We start from the raw sequence: 14,437 nt of genomic DNA, 5'->3' as shown, positions 1-14,437 counted from the left end.
CATGAGAGACCTGAAATGCCAAGAAGCAACATAGCTTGACGTTTACTGGGACTTTTGTCATACTCCTAGAAGTTATACACCTTTAGGAGTCAAGACCTCTAAACACGCAGAGGTCAGAACTGTGAAAACCTAAAGCACAAACTCTCCAAGTGGCTCACTGGGAGAGATGTGAGATTGGGTTGCTTCTACTTCCAATGGTTGATTTCTGGACCTATGTATTCTCTAATTTGGAGATACAGCACATTATGATTGTCCTTGATTTGGAGTGTACATTGCATCCTGTGAATAATGTAGTCAACACCTCCTGTGTAGTCAAATGTCCACTGAAATACGATCATTCTCTTTGAACTTAAATATCTTTCATTACAAGTTTTTTAACTCTCCCGTACTTGATACTCACTTCAGGATATGTCTTACCACTGCCCTCTGTTTGTTGGACAAACTTTCTATATGATTTATGTTTGCCACACATATTTCCTCAATACTCACTCTCCAACCCACTCTCCCTGATTACTTCCACCCTGTCCCTCTATTGAGAGGTCATAAGTGGATCCCTCACTAATATCAACAAAAGTTTCCATGTCACCAGCAAATATCAAGGGATGTTTTCATCCTCATCTGATTAGTCCTTTCAACAAAACCAAAACTGTTAACCCCTTTGCTGTTCTTCAGAAAGGATCTGTTTGTCTTCGTGACATTCTGGACACCAAGTGAGCCACAAAATCTCCAAAGACTCCAAGAGAAGAACATCACAGAAAGCTGTCTCCTGAGCTTGGTTCTTGCAGAAATTAAAGTTTTCTTCTGAGACACCTTGTATTTTTTATGTCAAATTAAATTAAGAAGAGTTTCTCCTTGAAGGAAATAAATTCAGTTTCCCCCTTTGCTGCCTATCCAGACACATTGGCTGAATTGTCCATTCTCTTATATTTGTACCCCAAGGGAGCTGAATTGTTTGCCGAGAGGAGAGTCAAGAGAACAATTTTTTTAATGAGAGGCTCTGAGAATTCAACCCTTGAGACATTGGAAACTTTAAACATCTTGCTGTTGTCCTTTACCTATAATTATGTAATCTCAGCCCAATGCAAACCCAGTTGGGCTTCCTAGGGACAGACCTCAGAGAACAGAAAACTCCAGTGATAACCGTCAGAGAGGGTCAGTGTATCCCAGTGAAGGCTGGTGGAGGAAGAAGGCAAAGAGGAGAGAATATGGGTACTGGGCTTTCCCTCAAGAGTAATGAGACTGGGACAGTCCCATATTTATTTAGTCTATGAAGGTGCGGTCTCTGTATTTTGAAGGTATCTTATATCTACTGAACCAGATCTTTTCTGTTTCCTTCTCACACTTTTTGGAATCTAGAGCAATTCTCCAATAAGAGTTATTTTCCAGAGAGTCTCTACTTCTTCGCTACTCTTTCCTGTAATTGTAGACTCCTGTTGGATTTCTTGTGTCTAATCATTTCTTCACTAACCACTCACTGGAGATCTATTATGCACCAGGTATTTTCTACTTTGCTCCTAATGTGACTGTATTTTTCTTCTATGTGCCCTGACCATTTTTTGCAACAGATTTGACTCACTTTTAGCACTTAATAGTTCTGTATTGATTCTTCTTCTTGTTGTTTCACTTTACTGACCGTAATATCATCTCAAATAACATAATTATTCCTGTTGTTGTGTACTCAGGCCAATTTTCTTTACTGATCTTACCAGTCTCTTGAAATATTCAGAGGAATATGAAGTGATTGAATTTAGAGTCAACTGCCTTGGTCTCTTTATGAATTTAACACAAATATTTTAGTGTTTTAATGTAGAATATCCTGTTGGCTGCAGATTTAATATAACTATTCTTTATTGAGTTTAAAAATTGTTCTCAGTTTCCTCATTTAATGAGAGGCTCTATCCTAGCTGCTAACTACAGTAATGACTGTTATACTTTTCCAAATGCATTTTCTATTGTAACTATGATTATGATTTCTCTTCATTGACCTATTTTAGTGATGAATTATGTGAACAAACATCACAGTATTCAACCAACTTCCCATTTCTAGAATAAGTATTATTTATTGATGATGTAATATTTTCTTAAAATACATATAAAAGCCCTCCATTTAATTTTACTATTAAATTTTGTGTCTGTATTCTGGTATATGTGAGCATGAAGATTATTTTTTGTATACTTTTTTACAGTTGACATTTTGCACCTCAGTCTTTATTACACATCTAACATTTGTGTGTTGAACACCTGCTATGTGTCATGCAACACGTAAGTCCCTGGAAAGACAATCGTGAGCAAAAGCACTCACATCCTCGCACCCCAAAATAAATGTAAAATTACCAACGTGAGAGGTACATCAAGGAATGGTACAGGATGCTGGGCTTGTGGGCCTCCTGCACTCTGCCCTCCTGACCCTCACTCTCTGTTCTCCATCTCACTAGCCTCTCAAATCCTTCCATTCTCAAGCTCACTGACCCACAGGGCAACTAGGAATTCTGTTCTCTCAGCCCAAAATGCTGGTCCTTTCCTTACTTCACCTGATTAAAAATTACCCATCCTTCATTTCATAGCTCAAGTATTCATATTTTAGGGAAGTCTTTTCTACCCACCTTCCCAGCACTAAATTGGTCCTCAATGATATTTTCTCTCTAATTATTTAGCATTCTCTAGGAATTAACACTGACCTCCCACCCCCCCCCCCCAGAGAATACAAATATTTATTTTCAAATCTTAAATTTTCAATTTTTTGGATGATATGATTTATAGACACTTTAAATATTTTTTGTCCAATATATCAATCATATTCTTTTTAAATTTAAGTGCATTGATCGTTAATACAACACATCTCCCCTTCTGAACATGTACACATGAGCACACATGCCTTGTATTTTATTTTAATACTTTTGAGATTTTGTTTCCTCCTCTTATATGTAGTCCACACGCCTTTTCCTCTTCTTGGAAGAATCTGCCTGGCAGCAGTCTAGGAAAGAGGAAGCCAGAGGTATCTTCACTAATTAGTGCTGCAAGGTGGTCAAAAGAGGTAACAACCCTGTTGTGTTTATAATGATCAGAATTCCATCCTTGATTGGCAGCTCCAGTTTAAGGGAAATTTAATAAGTGATAGCCATGAAAGACAGATTTATTGTGATGTTAAGAATGGAAGCTGACATTTATCAAGTGTCCATTGTATGTCACAGGAATAACAAGAAAAATTACATACATCATCTCATTTAATTGACTGAACAGTCTTAACAATATAGGGCGTGTTTACTACTCCCACTGTAGAGGTAAAGGATCTGTAGCTAAGAGAGATTAAATAACTTCCTCAAGGTCACGGAGATAGTAGGTGGTGGAGGAAAATTCTATAAAGTCTGACTCAAGATCCCATTTTCTAAATCATGCTCTGTACTGTACTATGGGAGAGTTATATATCAAGAATAATTACCTTAAAAAGAACAGTTGGGGCTGGCCCTGTGGCTGAGTGGTTAAGTGCACATGCTCCACTTCAGTAGCCTGGGGTTTGCTGGTTTGGATCCTAGGCATGGTCATGCCATTCTGTGGCAGCATTCCACATAGAGGAAATAGAACAACTTACAACTAGGATACACCTATTTGCTGGGGATTTGAGGAGAAAAATAAAAAGAGGAAGATTGGCAAGAGATGTTAGCTCAGGGCCAAGCTCCAAAAAAATAAAAAATAAAATATGTGATTAAAAAAAGAACAGATTAATAATGATAACAAAAGCTATCACTGTTTGAGATCCTACTATGTACAAAGGCATTTCTAAACCTTACACAGAATGTAATAGCAGTAACCGCAATTTTAGGGGAAAAAAAATGATACACATGAGAATTAACTGTGACATCAATAGGAACCATCAGGTCACGGAATTCAGTTTGTTTAAGTGGAAAACCTGTGTCTTAACCACTATTACAAAGTTCTTAGAATGAAGGAATTGTGAAGATTACCAAAGTAAAGCTCTCCATTGTCTTCAATAATTTTGGAAGACAAAATCATTGTCTTCTAAATTCCAAATTCCAAACACAATAATTTTATCAAAGACAAAATCGGTTTATGTCTGTAGATTTGAATAAGAGAGTTAAATTTGGGGAATGGGAGAAAAGAGAGAGAGATTTCTGCTAAATTAAGAAAAGTCTGAATGATCACACAGATTTAAAGTGGAAATGGGCTACCACTTGGCTGAATGAATCACTGTCATTGGAAAAACTCAACAAAGTGTGAAGTTTCCTAAAGGTGGAATCACGAGGTGCTCACTAGCTGAGGTGCCAGTTGGATGCTCATCAAACATTGCGTTTATCTCCTTTCCTGGCAGACATACTAGCTGCATGGAAGCAGGAAACCACACAGAAGTATCAGAATTCCTCCTCCTGGGTCTCTCAGAGGATCCTGAACTGCAGCCCTTGCTCTTTGGAGTGTTCCTGTCCATGTACCTGGTCACCATGCTTGGGAACCTGCTCATCATCATAGCCATCAGCTCTGACTCACACCTCCACACCCCCATGTATTTCTTCCTCTCAAACCTGTCCTTTGTTGACATCTGCTTCATCTCCACCACTATCCCAAAGATGCTAATGAATATCCAGACACAGAGCAAAGATATCTCCTACAGAGGATGTCTCAGTCAGGTGTATTTTTTTATGGTTTTTGCTGGAATGGATGATTTCCTCCTGACTGTGATGGCCTATGACCGGTTTGTGGCCATCTGCCACCCCCTGCACTACATGGTCATCATGAACCCACGACTCTGCTGCATCTTGGTTCTGATGTGTTGGTCGGTCATTTTTTCTGTCTCCCTGTTTCTTATTCTACTGATGGTGCAGCTGACCTTCTGCATAGGCACTGAAATTCCACATTTCTTCTGTGAACTGGCTCAGGTTCTCAAGGTGGCCTGCTCTGACACCCTCATCAATAACATTTCCTTGTATGTGGCCACTGCTCTGCTGCTTGTGTTTCCTCTCACTGGGATTCTCTTTTCTTACTCTCAGATTGTCTCCTCCTTAATGAGGGTGGGCACCTCTGAGAGCAAGTATAAAGCATTTTCCACCTGTGGCTCTCACCTCTCTGTGATCTCCTTGTTCTATGGGACAGGTGTGGGAGTCTACCTCAGTTCTGCTGTGACTCATTCTTCCCAGAGAAGCTCAATTGCCTCAGTGATGTACACCGTGGTCACCCCCATGCTGAACCCCTTCATCTACAGCCTGAGGAACAAGGATGTGAAAGGGGCCCTGGGAAGGCTGCTCAGGGGAACAGCCTCCTGTCTGTGATGGATCAGTGGCCTCAGAACTAAGTGGGCACTGTGACCCCAAAAGCAATTGTTGCAAATATAAATATTCTGTTTCCTTATCACACCTAAAAGACATGATTGATTTCTTCAATTCCCAAAGCACCTATGACTTCACTTTTATTTGTTTGTGTATTGATTTCTCCTTAACAACCTCCTCAGTAATTCCTTTTTAACTTTTCTTGCTTGTATCCTGTCCATAAAGTTCCAAGTTGGTCAGCTTTCTTGCAGCCATTCTTATTTATTTATTTTTATTTTTTATTTCTTATTTTTTTTAGCTTTTGGGTGTACATTGTAACATATTTCAAATTCTGTGTAGATTACATCATGTTCACCACCCAAAAACTAATTATAGTCCATCCCCTCACATGTGAGCCTAATCACCCCTTTTGCCCTTCCCGCCCCTTCCCCTATGGTAACCACCAATCCAATCTCCACTGCTATGTGTTTGTTTATCTTCTACTTATGAGATAGCATACGGTATTTGACTTTCTCCCTCTGACTAATTTCGCTTAGCATAATACCCTCAAGGACCATCCATGTTGTCACAAATGGCTGGATTTCATCATTTCTTGTGGCTGAGTAGTATTCTGTTCTGTATACACACCATATGTTCTTTATTCATTTGTCCCTTGATGGGCACCTAGGTTGCTTCCAAGTCTTGGCTATTGTGTATAATGTTCTTGCAGTCATTCTTAAGATTTTTAACTTATATTCAAAGCACTTGTCATATCAAGTGCTGATGTTGCTTCCCCAAAATTATCCTCTCAAACATTGAAATTCTTCGCCTTCATTTGGTTGTGTGCTTGTCTTCCCCCCAAGAAATGGAATTAAAATCACACAGTCATCACAACAAAGTACTTATCAAATCAAGATTGTGCATGTACGACTTTATTTCATCTTGAAAATATTTCTCTGAGATATTTTCTCTTATTCATTCTACTTTTCAAAAGAAGAGACTGAGATCATGTTGGACTCTAATCTGGATAGCTGACAGTGACTTTTCTATCCTACTTTTCATAAGAACAGTGTTGTGATTTTCAACTTGAAAGTAGGAATACAGGTTTAAAGCTGGTTTATTCAGATGATTAATAGAAATATACCAGCTAGAATAACTCTGAGATTTTGCTTCATTCTTTTTGATCCTTCCTTTCTTTTCTTCCTTTCTTTGACCTTTATTTCCCATTATTCCACTTTTGAGATACACCTTATAAGATCCTAAAACATGTAATATTGAATGCAATAGAATTAGAGCTGGTTTTCCTCAAGGCTTAATTTTTTGGGGGGGGATTCTCTTGAAGTGCCATCAGGAATCATAGTCACATGCATGTGGAAGGTGTTGAGAACTTAGTTTACCTTTTGAGAAGAATGTTGATAGAATTGAGTCTTCGGGGAAGGATGGAGAAGTAGATGCTGTCAACATTCCTCCCACTTTCCCTGGGAGCCTCTTACCATCTCTATTGACTATTGCCAATGGCCAATAGCAGTTGTAACCTACTTTACCCAATATGTGGTGGCAGAAGTAACAAGGAATTATGCCCTATCAGAGACAGCCCTTGAGGGAGAGGTATGGGGTATGCCATCTCCTTCACCCTTTAGCTGAGATAATTCTGAGCTTTGGATTTTGTACCATTTTCCAGAAATTCCACACAGGTGAAAACTCTGATTACTTCTTATCATAGCTGACTTAATGCAAGCTTTATTGGACGTAATTTTTTCCTGTGTCGACCTCTCCTCTGTCCTGTCCGTTCACTGCTCCTTCCAACAAAGTGCTTGTACACCAATCTTTGGCTCATTGTCTTTTTCTGTGGGAACAAAAACTAACACAGGTAATAAGGACTGTGATGTATAAAGACAATATCATGAAAATATTTAGGGAATTTGAGATAAAAATGAAAGTAATTATTGGAGACATAGCAAGGACTGCAAAATTACTCAGAAGTTATAATTTGTTAGAGACAAGAGTCTTATTTGATGAGGCTTCAGTTCACTTTGATTCCATTAAGTTTAATCCAATGTGCATTTGTTGTCTAATGTGTACAAATTGAAGAGGGGACCAAAGAGATACAAATGATTGCAATATAGGGGCTTGAGCATAATAAAATAGGTATGTAATAGATCCTGTGGGAAACAAAGGTAAAAGTTTTCAACTCATCTTGAGTAATTTCAGAAAAAAACCTTTAGATATTTATCTATTTAACATTTTTATTGAGGCATAATTTATATGCATTAAAATTCACCCATTATGATGTAAATTCAAGGATTTTAATATATTTATACAGTTATGCAATCATTACCATAATTCAGTTTTAGAATATTTCTATCACCTCAAACAGTACCCTTGTGTCTGTTTGCAGTTAATTCACACCCCCACCTCAGCCCTAGGAAACCATCTATCACTTTCTGCCTCCATAAATTTGCATTTCAAATATTTCATAGAAATGGAATTATACAATATGTGGTCTTGTTTAGCTGGCTTCTTCTACTTACCAATGTCTTTTTTAGAGGAGGATTAGCCCTGAGCTAACTACTGCCAATACTCCTCTTTTTGCCAAGGAATACTGGCCCTGAGCTAACATCTGTGCCCATCTTTCTCTACTTCATATGTGGGACGCCTACCACAGCATGGCTTTTGCCAAGTGGTGCCATGTCCGCACCAGGGATCCAAACTGGCATACCTCAGGCCACCGAGTAGTGGAATGCACAAACTTAACTGCTGTGCCACAGGGCCAGCCCCTACTTACCAATGTTTTTGAGGCTCATCCATGTGGAAGTATGTATCAATATTTTCTTCCTTTTAATTGCAGAATAGAATGCTATTGTATGTTTATACCAAATTTTGCTTATCCAGGTACCAGTTGGTGGACATTTGGATGTACCCAGTTTGATGTTATTATGAATAATTCTGCTATAAACATATGTGCACATGTCTCTGTGTCAAGGTGCATTTTCATTTCTCTTGAGTAGATATGTTGGAGTACAATTACTGTGCTATATGGTAAATTTATGCTTAACTTTTAAAGAAACTGCTAAACTGTTTTCCAAATTGGCTTCACCATTTTACATTTCCACCAGGAAAACATGAAGGTTCCAGTTTCTCCACATCTTGGCAAACATTTGGTATTCAGGGTAAACTTCTGAAAGGAGAATATGCTTGAATGTTGGATAACAAAAAATGAGTAGAAACTTAACTGGGAAATATATTTGGGTGATATTCAAGAGGCATTAAAAGTTAGGCCTATCAGGAGGATATATGGAATGTATGACTGAGAGATTAGAAATAAGATTGGATACATAGATGAAGGACAGATCATTGAGAATCTAATTTGACAGTCTAAGGATTTTATAAGCAATTGAGAACCAGAGCCATAATGTAATCATACTTATAATATGAGGAATTTAAGATTGTCCTGAGTGGGAACAATTGGAGAAAGAGGGAACATTTAGGAGGCTATGGAAATAGTCCAGGGGAGAGATCATAAGGATCTGATTTAAGCCTGTTACAATGAGATGAGAAGTGTTTGGAAGAAAGATGTATGAGTTACCTGTTGCTACTGTAACAACTTTCCCTAAGCATAGTGGCTTAAAAGGACATACATTTATTATCTAATAGTTCTGGAGGTGAGAAATCTAACATGGGTCAGCAGAGATGCTTTCTTTCTGGAGGCTCTGGGGAAGAGTCTGTTTCTTTGCCTTTTCTGAATTCTAGAAGCCCCCCGCATTCATTGGCTTGTGGCCCCTTTTTCCATCTTCAAAGTCAACAGCATAGTATCTTCAATACTCTCTCTAGCCCTCCTGCCTTCCTCTTACAAGGATGCTTATGATTACATTGAGCCCAGATTCAGAATAATCTCTCCATCTCCAGATTCTTGACTTAATCACATGTGCAAGGGTCTTTTGCCATCTGAGGAACATATTCACAGGTTCAAACATCTTTGGGAGGCTATTACACAACCCACCACAAGAAATGTGTGTGAGTTAGAATTTGCCAATAATTGATCAGTAAGGCCTTGAGCTGAGATAGTGGAGGGTCCAGTAGGACACTCCTTGCTGATTTCCATTATGCATTATTGAAAAGGAGGAAGAACTATTTCTCTACCCTCTAGGTTATTCTGGCTGGTCAAATAATTAAATTGACATGAGACAGAATTACAAGAGAATATGAAACAAAGTTTAATAGCTTGTATATGTAGGAGAAACCTAGGAAAACTGAGTAAGTCACTAAAATGGCTGAAGCCCCCACCTTAAATACCATCTTTAGTCAAAGACAGAGGAGTATATTGGGAATAGTGGCTTGGAACTTCAAAGAGGAGGAAGGCAATTTACATGAAAATGGAGAAGAAAATGTTTGATAAACAAATTTTTGCTGGGCCATCTATAGAAAATGTGACCTGAGAGAGAACTTTGATAAAAATGGGCCTAGCAAGTTTCCTTTCACTTTACCACACTTAGAGTTATGTATGGTGATGGCTCAATCTGTCAGAAAATCAGGACAGGCCTTTTTTCTTAAATTGTTTTAGGCAGTTTATGGGAAGGTCAAAGTTTCTTTTTGTTACTTTTGTTCTTAAAAATAATCAAGCAAAAGAGATACACTTTGGGATGGCAATTCTGATCCCCCTACAGCATAATCATCTCATAGTCCTGGCTCAGGTGGAGATAAGGCTGCACTGACAGGTCTGCTTTGCTGGCAAGTGATAAAAGACAATTTCCTGGTTCATCTGAACATGGCTTATGAGAAGCTCAGCTGGACACTGGACAGAGGGGCTCAAACATTTTGAAGATTTCTGGTCAGATTATCAAGTTTCTTTTCTCAGACTAGATACCCCCACGTGGAAAGAGACACAGAAACCAGAAGCTTTCACAGCTCACGCCTCATAGCTTCACTAATAAACATTTATTTTATTGCCTCATATGTAAAGGAATACCTCAGATAACTATTTAAATTGACACAGTGATGTCCTCTTCCCACCTTGGACCAATTAACTGTGCTCAGGAGACAATGACACTGGCAGCCCCTTCTGAACCACACTTGTTTATTCAATTAACCAAATCTACTTATACTGAGTACTTACTATGTGTCAGTCAGTATTTTAGGCTCAACTCCAGAGGATAAAGAGAGGAGTGTCGGAAGTGTTGGTTGTCACGTTATAAAGGATGGTCTTCATAAACTTCATTGAGAAAGCGACATTTGTAAAGGCAGTGAAAGACTTAGGTGAGTGCATGTCTGGGGATTGAGTGCCCCAGGCAGAGGGGAAAGTTAATTCAACAAGCCTGGGGCAGTAGGATAACTGTGGGGAATGTAGCTGCAGCGGAGAGAGAGAGGGGAAGCACAATAGAAGAGATCGACAGGTAACAGGGACTGATCATGTGAGACTTTCTCCACCATTGAAGGGCTTTTGCTTTCATTTACTCTGAGTGACAAGGGGAGTCATTGCTCAGTTTTGAGCAGACACGTGACATAATGAGGATTTTAAAAGATCATTCTTGCTGCTGGGTTGAGAATGGATTTGAAGGTGTGAGGAAGCCTGCTTGGCACTGAATGCAGCAAGCCAGCTGAGATACAGGTAGCTGGGGCCTGAGCGGAGACAGTAGTGTAAGGGTTGGGAAGTGGTCAGTTGGTCTATAATTTTGAAGTAGAGTCAAGAAGATTTGTTGCCAGTGAGGATACGGATGTGAGAGAAAGAGAGGATGAGTCCATGGTTTGGAGCCTGGAGAACTAAAAGAATGGAATTGCATCCATTGAGACAAGGAGAGCTGTGGGTGGAGCAAATTTGGCAAGGAAGGGGGATATCAGAAGTTCAGGTTTTAAAATGTCAAAATTGAGATTTTCCAAATGGATAAATATTATATGATTTCACTTATATGAAGTACCAATAGTAGTCAATTTATAGATACATGAAGTACAATTATGGGTGCCTGGGGATGGGAAATGGAGGAAATAGGGAGACAACATTTACTGGGGACAGAGGTTCAGTTTGATGAAATGAAAAAGTTCTGGAGACCAATGGTGGAGATAGTTGCTCAATAATGTGTATGTACTTAATGACAAGTGTACAAAATTGCACACTTAAAAATGGCTAAAACAGTACATTATATGTTACATAAATTTAACCACCATAACAAAGATGATGTAGAACAAAACAATGGAGAAAGATTTTGAGATCTTTCTAATATTGTCTATATCCTTATAAAGTAATAGAGAATCATTTGGTTTCTTTAGGTAAAATTTTAACGTTTGTCTTCAACATTCTTTACCAAGATTTCTAACCCATCACAATATTAACATTGTGGTCTATAAAATTATTTGTCATGAGGAGTCATTATGTGTGTGGTAAGATGTTTGACAGATTCCTGTCATCTACCCTCTAGATGCCAACACTGTGTTGTAATAACCAGAATTGTCTCCAGACATTGCCAGTTGTCCTGTAAGGGTAAAAATGAGTGGGATTGAGTCCCACTGTAGTAGAACAATTCCATGGGTGTCAGTGTTGATTATGTTCACTTTCACAATGTGAGAATAACAGAAAGAGTAACATTTTAGGGAGGATAAAACATCTGTTGAATCTTGTAAAGGTTGAGGTGAGGAGTGACTAGAACACCCCATTGGTGATATGATCTCAGAGGTCTAACATGTTGGTCTGGCAACCATCAGTCTGTGCAGGCGGCAGCACAAATCAAGTAGCTGTACAGAAAGAGGGAGAAGTTCTTGTTGAGCGAATCAGGAGTTAGAAAGTTGGTGCTGGGCTGAGTGTTGTATGTGATCTTTCAGTTCTCAGTTATAAAGAATCACCAGATATATGCTGTCATTGTGTCAGTGACTAATTGCCCTAAGGAACACAAGGAAGTTTTCAGACCACTTAATGGTTTCTCCAAATTGTTTTTTCTTTTTGTTATGTTAGGAGATGCAATCACCAACCACCCTGAACCAGACCAAGCCCCACCACAAGAGCAATGCCTGGGACTTCTACCTCAATTTTAACACTAATATCTCCTCTTAGGGAGAAGCTTAGGCCTTATTATCATAACCTTCACTGTATGTGGAAGCATTTTTTCCAACTGAGCTTGTGCAAGCAAGTGAATACCCACAACTCCCTTTTGAATATGCGTTCCTCACCCAAAATGACAAAACCCCTGCTGTCCTGTGCTGGCTGACAGACAAGACTTTGGAAATGATTTCACATAGCCTCCTATTTGCTGCATATATACTTAGTGTGACAACTATGTCTGGTGGAAAGCATTATTTTAACTCACCAGGAGCTGAACCCACTTTGACTCAGTAAGAATTGGACACTATATAATCCATTACAACATTAGCCACCATTGTAACTAAATAATTATTCGTATAATTATTTTATTAATGACTACCTCTTCAAAACCTCTGTCTGAACTTTGAATTCTATCCCTTCCTAATGCTGGGGGGAACTTATGCTATAATTTATACTTTCTTTATTCTGTATATTCCATTTTATGCATGTATGGTTGTAATTTCCAATGTCATGGGAATGTTCCACATTCCCATTTCTTCCAACAAAAATGAAACTCTCTCCTGGAAAAATACTCCCCTTCGGGTATTGTTCCAAAGTTTTGGAGAATTTGGTCTATACTTACCACTTCCGTTTCTACTTTGCTCATTCTCTCTTCAACCAGCTCATCTGGAGTCTTTCTACCTCCATCACAATTGTTCTCCCTGTGGTCTGCCGAGACTGTCATATGCCCAATAAATTCTCAGGGTTATTTTCATTTTTAAAAATTCTTGATTTTTCTGTAGTAACATCACTAATGGCTGCAATCTCCTTCTGGAAATAGGGACCTTTCTCATGCATTTCATTTTTCTGACAATTCTAAAGGTCAAGGCTGTTGGGCTCCTTGTAATTCTAACACATCCCTCAGGGAGAAACACCTAATTTTGAAATTAAATCATGTGAAGAGGAGGCAACAATTAGGGCAGTATCCCAAGGAGCCCTGGGAGACTCCTTTGAAGGAAGATAAAGAAACTTTTCATCTCCAGAATGATCTTGTTGACTGCAAATGTTGCATGTACCAGATAAAGTAGGAATAACTGGAAGAAAGAAATTTGACTCTTGAGAGAGATACAGATATCTTCCCTACTATCTTCAGGGAAACAGAAGTGGCAGAGAGTTTTGTTTCTATTATTCTCCTTCCACTCCAAGGAAGCTTAATTGTTTAAACAGTAGAATGACAAAAGAACAATTTATTTAATGAGGATGCCTGAGAATTCAGCCCCCAAGGTCCTGGAAACTTTAAATAAGTTTCCAATGCCCCAAGGCAAACCATCTTGGGCCTCTCAGAGATGTGGGTTTTGAATTCTCTACCTGAAGCATCTCTCTGAACTTTCTGGGGAAATTTCACTGTAAGAGAAAGAGACAGGGTCACCAGGGGTCTCTATCATGCTATCTGAACATCTGAAGGAACCAATGTAACCTACTAAAGGCTGAGGGCAGGGTGGGAGAGAAGAGATGGAAATAGTGGAGGGAAAACTTTTATTAGACCAGAGTACTAGGGACACGAACAATTGTCTCTGAAAGTGCCCCAGAGGAGCAGCATCAACGTAACCTGGGAGCTTGTTTGACATGGGAATTATTGTCCTTCATCCCAGTTCTTCTGAATCAGAAACTCCAGGGTCTGGCCCAGCCATTTGTGTTTTATAAGCCATCCTAGTAGCTCTTATGCATGGCTAAAATTTGAAACTAACTGTCCTAGGGGCCTTGTTGAAATGTACAATGAAGGCTCCACACAGGGCTTCATATTCAGAGATCTCAGGGCTCTCCACTTCCCAAGTCTTATCTACAATTAATTGTGTTTTTGACCTTACAATGGTTATATTTTCTTTATTTTTCCATCTTATGCATGTTTGAGTTATCACAATAATGTTAAAAACTTATGGTTCATAACAGAGATTTTTGGCATGTTTATTGTCATTTCTTAATGCTTCCCTGACCAATTGAATGTTATCACTTATCTTTTAAAAAATCAACATTATTTATGATTTTAAAGATATGTACTTATTTTTCTCATTTGAGGGTCTGCATCCCACCCCTCTCCCACCACACACGTACACCATCATTTGCAGCAATAGCTTTAAAAATCATCAAATACATATATATTCTATTAGACTTGCCC

The 14,437-nt window shown here is 38.8% G+C and overlaps 1 protein-coding gene across 1 annotated transcript; it reads left to right on the top strand.

The window, feature by feature from the left end:
* The first annotated feature begins 4,340 nt into the window (after positions 1–4,340).
* On the top strand, positions 4,341–5,279 carry LOC103561869 (olfactory receptor 7D4-like). Its single transcript, XM_070626679.1, has one exon. It carries the CDS (start codon positions 4,341–4,343, stop codon positions 5,277–5,279), a length of 939 nt encoding a protein of 312 aa, XP_070482780.1.
* The last annotated feature ends 9,158 nt before the right edge of the window (positions 5,280–14,437 follow it).

The sequence above is a fragment of the Equus przewalskii genome, chromosome 6 (genome assembly GCF_037783145.1).
Source record: "Equus przewalskii isolate Varuska chromosome 6, EquPr2, whole genome shotgun sequence".
Classification (NCBI taxonomy): Eukaryota; Metazoa; Chordata; class Mammalia; order Perissodactyla; family Equidae; genus Equus; species Equus przewalskii.
This window is presented reverse-complemented; position numbering and strand designations above follow the sequence as displayed.

Bases quoted from the DNA above. Each gene is read 5' to 3' on its own strand.
- LOC103561869 (XM_070626679.1), top strand. From the start codon at position 4,341: ATGGAAGCAGGAAACCACACAGAAGTATCAGAATTCCTCCTCCTGGGT.